At 34.9% G+C, this 9082-nt stretch overlaps 2 protein-coding genes across 2 annotated transcripts in view; one reads left to right on the top strand and one right to left on the bottom strand.

Moving 5' to 3' along the window:
• LOC106105014 (rab proteins geranylgeranyltransferase component A 1) overlaps positions 1 to 1839 on the top strand; it is a 13952-nt gene extending 12113 nt beyond the window's left edge. The window contains exon 10 of the mRNA XM_013285215.1: positions 621 to 1839. Within this exon, the coding sequence (XP_013140669.1) occupies positions 621 to 770 (150 nt within the window). The 3' untranslated portion in view covers positions 771 to 1839. The remainder of the gene's footprint in view (positions 1 to 620) is intronic.
• Positions 1840 to 2307: 468 nt separating this feature from the next.
• LOC106104970 (inosine-5'-monophosphate dehydrogenase) lies at positions 2308 to 4399 on the bottom strand. The gene has a single exon (XM_013285164.1). It carries the CDS (start codon positions 4049 to 4051, stop codon positions 2516 to 2518), a length of 1536 nt encoding a protein of 511 aa, XP_013140618.1. The 5' UTR covers positions 4052 to 4399; the 3' UTR covers positions 2308 to 2515.
• Positions 4400 to 9082: the final 4683 nt, after the last annotated feature.

A 9082-nucleotide genomic window follows, 5' to 3' on the forward strand; every position in this document is an offset into this window, starting at 1 on the left:
TAAAAAATAATTTATTATGTAACAAACTCGCAAGAATCGTTTACTTACTTGATTGACCGTTTTCAAGTTCGACTTCAGATCTTGATATCTAAAGTACAAGGACAATAGTTTTAGGCGCAATGTCAATGATCCTTTAGTTGTCAGATATCTTGGTGATAAATTAACTTCACGCGGGGTATCGCGCTTAGGAATTTGGGCCGCCAAGATATTTGAAAAGAACTATATAATCGACCAGAAGTAAAAATCTGGTTTACCTTTGGTATATTGGCAGATTTTTGTTAATCATACTTCATACCAATATTATAAATGTAAAAGGATAGATGAGAGATTAGAGTTTGTAGCCTAAACGGCTGAGAGGATTTTAATAAAATTTGGTATAGATGTAGAGGATAGTCTGGAAGAACACATAGGCTATTCAATTTATTTTTTTTTAATTCCACGCGTACGAAGTCGCGGGTGAAAGCTAGTTTAATTTAATTTCTTGCACTTTCCAAGGTCAAAACTCGAATTGTTTACGAATCCTCAAACACGGGACCGTGTCCGTAGTTCCATTAGACTATTGTCGCTTCAAAAATTGATTTTTTTAAAACGATAGTTTTGAAGTGATTATTATTTTGCAGGCGGAACAGATCTTCAAGAAGATCTGCCCCGGCGAGGAGTTCCTGCCGCGGGCGCCTGATCCTGAGGAGATCGTGTTCGAGGATGACGTCACGCACGGACCTGAGTTCCAGCGCGAGGAGGAGGACGCCGACGGCGACGCTAAGGAGTAATTGCACTCCTTACACCTCTCAGCGTTTTGCAGCGTGTTGCTATGTTTGTAAGGCTTCTATATGATCATTCAAACGATAGAAGTATTTATTTGGAAATATGCTGGATATGGAAATTTGACGTCAGTGTCACTTAAAATGTTTAGAAGGATACTAAAGTATACCTTCAGTTTTAATTGAGCAAAACTAAGCAACAATATTGACACCACTTTGGTTGTAATTCGACTGTTCAGTCACAACTGTGCAGTTAAAGCTGAAAGTGTGCTAATAAGTGGAATCGGATTTTTTTATAGACGCACGCTAGTAAGGAGACAAGCATTGATTTAGCAACACACTGAAACATGCTGAATAATTGTAAGCTGTAATCTCAATAAGATTTATACGCTTTGGTCGCTTGACTCGTGCATTCCGACTGGTGCGTTGCTAACTTAGAGTTAACGATGCTAATTATTTAATCACATATAACAATTAGTAACAAATTTAATTCACAGTTTAAGGTTTAAAACTTTTTTCGTGACTTTTAATATTTGTAGATTTATAATCTGTAGTTACGGATATGTCAGGTCCGACCAATGCTCAGGTTTTAGTTGAGTACCGGCTAGGCTATCTTGATATTTATGGGCAAGATTGACTTGTAGCAGTTTGCGGCAACTGATGTATTTTATATCGATTCTGAATAGCAGAGACTGAAGTTTGAGGATAGTATTATGGACGGACGGTTGTAGAGGACTGATGTTATTGTAGGTTTTATGCTACGCTATGCTCTCTGATCGCTCATTTACGCATTTGGTATACGCATTTATGAAACTCAATTATATAATCTGTAGTTGACCATAGGAAAATTTGCGCAATTGTAATAGATTTTTTTTATAGCATTTTAGCTAGGACGCAGTTTTTAAAACGATAAGCGTAATGTTTTAGACGCACCAGTCTACAGCATAGACAGTAGCACGTTTTTATTTAATAATTTAAGTTATTTAGCACCCTTAAATGATATTTATTATGAAATGTGCATAATTATGCCTTTGCAGCTTATGCATGTTATATGAATTCCATTAAATTGTGATTATTAGAAAATATAACTTTTGTTTCATTTAATAAAATCCTTACATTTCCCACATAATTTCATATTCACTTTAAAGTAATTAGACTAAGGTCTCAATTACGTAGAATTACTAACCTAACCTATCTCAAAGTAATTTTGTTTGGGCACTAGTTCTTTAGTTAGAATAAATGTAAAATAATTTGCTATTTAATTCCAATAAATATTCATATAGACCATAGTTTTTGTTTGATAAGCAAACTATTAATTTAACATCAAAAGTGGGCTTAAACACCATGTTTATCGAAAGTTCAATTTTTAAATTGAAAGTAATTTTAAGGTACCAAATAGGTTTACTACAAAGTATTTTCTGATAATTTATCAATGTTTAGTTGTTCTTCACTAAATACCACATGGTAGTGTTGAATTATTTTATACTAAAGGGCTGCAGCTTCAAGTTATAAAAAGTAAAAAACAAAATCATATAATTCATGTTTTATTCTTAGTCAGTTATTCCTGGTCCATTATGTATAAACACATTGAATCATATAATTACAAATAAAGATTTGTTTACTTCATTTATTGGAATACATCAGAGAATATTTACTTATCTTTCTTATAACAATATAGCCCTATATCATAATAATATATACACACAGATAAATTGGATATCACATAAGATTAAAGGACTTGTTAATAAATTTTATTAAAATAATCTTTTCTCATATGAAAATAAACCATGCACATTGCCTTCCAATTGTGCTGAGTATGTCCTCTTCATAAAACGTAAATCTCCAGAGTAGCTCAGTTCGCGTAGTTTTTTCAGTGATGGGGCCCCCAGGTCTTGGCAGCTGTGTTGCATACCAGTTTGCAAGTATGGCAAAAATCTCAACACAGACCCCTTATCAACTATACTACCACTAACACCTTGTGCCACTCTGTGTTTGTCAGTTTCCTTATGGAAATATCTACTCATGGCTGATCCTTTACCCTCTTTATTCTCCATAGCTTCCAAGCTACCCATACCACGGTACTTTTTAAGTCTGACACCATCTGAGAAGAAATATTCTCCGGGAGCTTCAGAAGTGCCAGCAAGCAGGGAGCCCATCATAACTGTTGAAGCTCCTAATGCAAGTGATTTTACAATATGCCCTACCGATTGTATTCCCCCATCTGCTATAACGGGCACATTAAACTGACGAGCATAAGAGGACACCTGATAGACAGCAGTAGCCTGCGGGCAGCCGCAAGCCATCACCTCTTGGGTTATACAGATAGATCCACTGCCCATTCCTACCCTAAGAGCATCAACACCTGCTTCTATGAGATTCTTTGCTTGCATTCTAGTAACAACATTACCACCAATCACTTGTATATTTGGGTAATTCGATTTAATATACTTTATCATATCAATCTGATATGTGGAATTACCTTGAGAAGAATCAAGGACTATCACATCTACTCCATTACTAACAAGTAACTTCAGGCGCTCCCTGTCTGCTTCCCGTGTCCCAATAGCGGCACCCACCAGGAGCTGTTTGTTGGAGTCTTTTGATGCATTGGGATAACTTCTGGCTTTTTTCAAATCGGTTCGTGCAATTAGAGCTACCAGTTCCCCTGAGCCATTAATAATAGGAAGCTTACCTTTCTTGCTCTTCTCTAGAATGTAATTAGCATCTTGCAGAGTAACTCCAGATTGTGCTGTTATCATTTCATCTATAGGGGTCATCACTTCCTTTAGGCTGAGATGCGGGTCACCCTCTCTGAAGTCAATATCCCGGGATGTCACTATTCCTATGAGCCTGCCACCCAGTTTTCCATTCTCAGTTATTGGATAGCCCGTGAAACCATTCTTCTTTTTCGCTTCCAAGACATCGGCTACGGTATTTTCAGGGCCCATGCAGACAGGATCGCGAATAAAGCCATGTTTATACTTCTTCACCTTATGCACCTCATTCGCTTGATATTCCGGAGTGCAATTATGATGAATAATACCGATACCGCCGCAGAGAGCCATGGATATCGCCATGTCTGCCTCAGTAACGGTGTCCATAGGGGTGGAAACCAACGGAGATTTCAGATTTATCTTTTTTGTCAGTGGGGAGGTCAAATCAACTTCCTCTGCAGTGAAGTTAATGTATCCAGGAAGTAGTAGAAAGTCGTTGTATGTTAATCCTTCACTATTAGCGAATATTTCCTTGGCGGAAAGCCCATCGCGTAGGTCGGCTTCCGCGTTCGACATGTTACTTTACTTATCTTCAACCACGTGCAATAATGACACAAAATAACACGTTTTGGTTACACAAATGTATTATATCTATTTTTTCACAATGAATTACAAATAATAAAATTATTTATAATTAACGATACAAGGATACTCGGCGTACACGTGGTATAATAATATGTCCTCTTCGTCAGTAATTCGGAAATCTTTAAAAATTGTCAGAACTTTTTGTACATTCAGGCGGCAAATTGAAGTGTAAACTTTTGACGTTATCGAAATATTTTTCTTAAAAAAAATAGGAAATGTTAAAAAACACGCGGAGGCAACGCCGGCTTCTGAATATTGCCACAGACTAAATATTTTTTTTCTGTTTGCTAGTGATGGGCTTGGCTTTGTCTTGCTTATGCCTGGCTGTAAGATATAGATTATAGAGTTTGAACCAAACAAGTTATTGCTAGAGATGGGCTTGTTTTCTTTCATTTATATAGATGTCGAATATCTGTTTTACATTAGTAGTTAGTGAGCTTACTTCTAGTGAGAAGGTTTCTTTAGATTACATTAAAAATGTTTTAAACCAAAGTAAACTTATTCAGTATTACAGCTATGCCAAATCTAATCGAGATCAGTTCAGCATTTTAGGCTACAAACTCTAACAAATAACACCCATCTTAACTTTCGCATTTATAATAGTAGTAGGATATTAAAAGCTAACCTAACTAGTTTGTATTTGGTATTAAATTAATTTCTTCAAAATAGATTACGACCTCTTTTATTATTTGAATTATTTTATACTAGCTTTCGACCGTGACTCCTTCCGCGTGGAATGTAAATAAGTTGCCTGTGTTCTTCCAGACTATCAACTACGTCTATGCCACGTTTTATCGAGATCCGTTCAGCAGTTTAGGCTATAAACTTTAAAAAATTCCTTCCATCCACCTAAACTTTCGCATTTAAAATATTAGTAAAATCGATTGGGCACGTTCCATTACTGTAAACTTTTATCTATCTTAGAAAATATTTCCAAATTGGCTACAATTAGTTTACGTGTACAACACTGTCTGTAAGAACTAAATGTAACCTAAGAAAACCTATAGCTTTAATTATCCGCCCACTCGTCCTTACTATATTAAATCTATACAACCAGGTCAGTTTAAAGCCATAGATATGCATTTGTAACTTTAATGCTTTCAGTTTTTTTCTATAATAGGTTTAAACTCTGTCTCGTGTACTAGAATTACAGATTTCACTTTTACCAACTTAATAATTTGTATTCTATTCTACAACATAGGTTGTTTTTATGTGAAAAAGACGATAGATTACAATCTGACAATTGACAATACACTCACATAGGAGCATAAATAGGAGACAGGGATAAAGGTAGGATTAATCTAGATATATTCTACCTAATTGTACGACATACTACTAGTGGTATTGTACCCACAGAACACATTTTCTCTTTATTCTACCTACCACATTTCGAAATCACTACAGTTGTCCCCGAGGCGTAATTTACCTTTCATCTTAATACTCCTTGTGGGAAGCACAATAGAAATTCAAATCAGACCTGATAATCATTTACAAACCTTTAAACAATAGCAGTGATGGAAAAATATGAAAACGAAATACATTTTTATTGTAAACATAATCATTTCCTTACATTATAATTCCGAAAAAAATAACGTCATCACTTTTTAACTTGTACCACAAATAATAAACCGATTTGTTAATTGTTTCGTTTTTTCTACCGTTTACTCTTTTGTTTTGTATTTCTTTATGAGTTGCTTTTAAGGAATGGTAATGCTTGAAGCACTTCTTCGGGTCCGTCACTGCCGGTTCCCACGCGTCGGAAGCCCATCGGTCCATTTAGTGGACCATTCTTCGGCATTTCTAGAAAGTTAACTTGGCCATACACCTCAGCCTGGCAGGTGTAAACCGCAACAAAAAGTAACAACACAACCTTTAGCATGGCCACAACGCTAGACGATACCAGAGAAAATAGATTGGTGAAAAAAATAAATAACTTTTTATACCTTTAATTATACGGTCCCAAGAGAAAATTAATTTAATAAAATGCGATGTTTTTAATCAACATAATTTGTTTTGCAGTAAAAGAATATGTATTCAATTTAAAAAAATAACATGTATTTGATTTTGAATAAATTTAATGTTTCGCTTTTTAAACCGTGTCTAGAACAAGTGTAAATTAATAACTTCGTTCTATTTACTGAGTGCAAAAATTACAATCGTTCGCCACTTGGAGTAAACTTAGCACATATCTTACTAATATTATAAATGCGAAAGTTTAGATGGATGGATGTTTGTTAGAATTTGTAGCCTAAACTGCTGAACGGATCTCGATTAAATTTGGCATGGATGTAGGGGATGGTTTGGAAGAACACATAGGTTATTCGCTTTTGTTTTTTTTTAAATTCCACGTTTACGGAGTCGCGGGTTAAAGTTTATTACGAAGAAAACGAACAAATGGTTAATCTTTGACCTTAACATGCAATCATTTGGAAACACTAAATAAATGGGTATTGAGTTATAGCGAATCGATCGGCAGAGAAGACCAACAGAAAAGACATTTTGATCCCTTGTTAGTCATTTCAATGTTTTAGGTAATATCGATGTTAATAATTTCTAATGCTAACTCACAAATCGATACAAAAAGCGCGAGGCCATGGTTACTTATTCTCGGCCAATAGAAAGAGCCTTCGATGTCATTGAAGCATTTGTAATTGAATTTTGACATTTATAATTGAAAGTTTTACGGATTATGAACAATAAAATAATGTTTGTCATGCAGATAAAACTGCACGGTACCAGTCTACAATAACTATAACCTCTTTGCTTTTCAAGTGATAACAGTGGTGATATTAATATAATAACAAATTCACAGATAGTGGATTTTATTAAAAAAAAAAAAACAGAGAAATAATAGGTTACATGAGTTAATAAAAAAACTAATTATATCTATTGCATTAGAGTACTTAAGAATAACGCAAAATTGTTTGTTACAACAATATCAGAGATAATAATAATAATAAGTAAATTGTGTCTATAACCAATGTTATTAGTAAAAAAAATGGCTTGTGAACTTGTGATGCTTGAATGCAATTTTTATGTTGTTTGCGGCAAAGCAAAAATGAGAAACATTTTTTTCAAACACAAAACGTTGCAACGTTGTTTTCTTCTTCACCAAAATAAATCTAGTTAAAACATATACCAGATAATCACAAAACTATCATAAATGTTAAAACGTGTTGATAATGGTACAAAGAAGTCCCAGTTTTACTTCATGATGGGAACACATTTTCCATTGACCTTCACGTATCCTGTCGAGCATTTATCTCCATCGAAACCAAATCGATTTTCAATAACATCATTGTCGGATGAATCGGAAGAACTTCTGTCACCCATATTTGTCTTCGGACAAGTCGTTCTTTGTAGAAAATCGTCATTTGCGAATGTCGTAGGACTTTCCGGTTCATCAATAGCATTCGTTTCGATTTGTTTTATTTCATCTTCATCTTTGAAAACAATTCTATTGTCACTCGTGTAGTTCTTCTGCATATCAGACTGCACGTTACTGAGATCCTTGTATTGACTCATTTTGGTTTTATTCTGATAGATCTTGACTTTAACTTTGGTGATTCACAGATCTTCTTATTTCCAAGTCTCGTTGCTTGAAAAGTTCTTAATTATATTTGAAGCTTTTAACAAACTTTAATACTCGTCTTAAAATAAAACGGTAAATGTAGTTAGACCGGTTGTAAAGCACTCGTCGCGATGAGGTCTCAAGAATGTGTGGATTATAATAACAACAGGGTTTATTTATGTAAGAAATTTTGTGCGTCGGTTTTCCTGTGCGCGTGCCAAAAATACTTCACTACATGATAAATGCAATTCAACGATACACGTTATCAAGTAAACAATAAAGAGCGTCATAAATAATTGAAGTTGAATTTGTCTCCACGTCATGGTTTTTCACCAAGGAATTAATATTTTTTTCTGCCTCGTGCATTTTTTAATTGTCCACAGCTATCGAAAATCGTTTATGCTGTACAATTATCCCTCTCATTCTCAGAAAAGTAAAAATAGTGAAAATAATACGCGTTAAAACAAGTCTCACGGCAATGGAGTTTGACGGCATGATGACGTCTTATAAAATAATTGCTACTTAATTGTTAGTGACAAACATTGATACAGTTGTCTATGACAAATACTGTATCTGACATGCATTGTACTACAAACTGACACCATATCTGATATCGTAGTGGCTCTTAACTTCGCACAAGAATACACAGAATACAATTTTGAGTATAGTTAGGCTATATACGTTTAGGCCGCGGTCACGAAACAAGCAACGAGCGGCAACAATTTTAGATAAATCAGGGCTTAGCGAGATTAGGGGAAGTATCGTTTATTTCTACCACAGAAATATTTCTTAGATTAAAGTATTTCAGTTTTAATTATCACATCCATTTTTAAGGTTACAAAATATTATAAAATGTACTAAAACGTGGTTAAATTTATTATTCTGGTTCTGGAACACATATCGAGAGTGGTACCAGGTATGCTTGCACTATACGAAGACTTTTTCAATTTTGATTTGTATCTATAATTACTAAAGGCGTCGATTTGGCTACGTTCCTTTTGGATCCGCCGGTGCAATAAATGAGAGTTCCTGGAACTCCATGGAACACACCGGTACCCTCAGCACTTTTGTACTCAGGGTTCTGCCTGTTGCACCGCAGTGTTACTATTTTGGTGAAAGTTCAACCCTAAGCTGTACCAATACAGCGTAACAGTAGTTTTGTGGTTACATCTATCTACTTGAGTATCATGTTATGAGCAATAGATACCACATGATCAAGTAACGGTTTGGTCACGATTCAATCATCATACTAATATTATAAATGTGAAAGTTTAGATGGATGGATGGATAAATGTTTGTTAGTTTGTAGCCTAAACGGCTGAAAGGATTTCGATAAAATTTTGATATGGATGCAGAGGACAATCTGAAAGAACGTATAGGCTACCCACTTA

The sequence above is a fragment of the Papilio polytes genome, unplaced genomic scaffold, assembly GCF_000836215.1.
Source record: "Papilio polytes unplaced genomic scaffold, Ppol_1.0 DF823288.1, whole genome shotgun sequence".
Classification (NCBI taxonomy): domain Eukaryota; kingdom Metazoa; phylum Arthropoda; class Insecta; order Lepidoptera; family Papilionidae; genus Papilio; species Papilio polytes.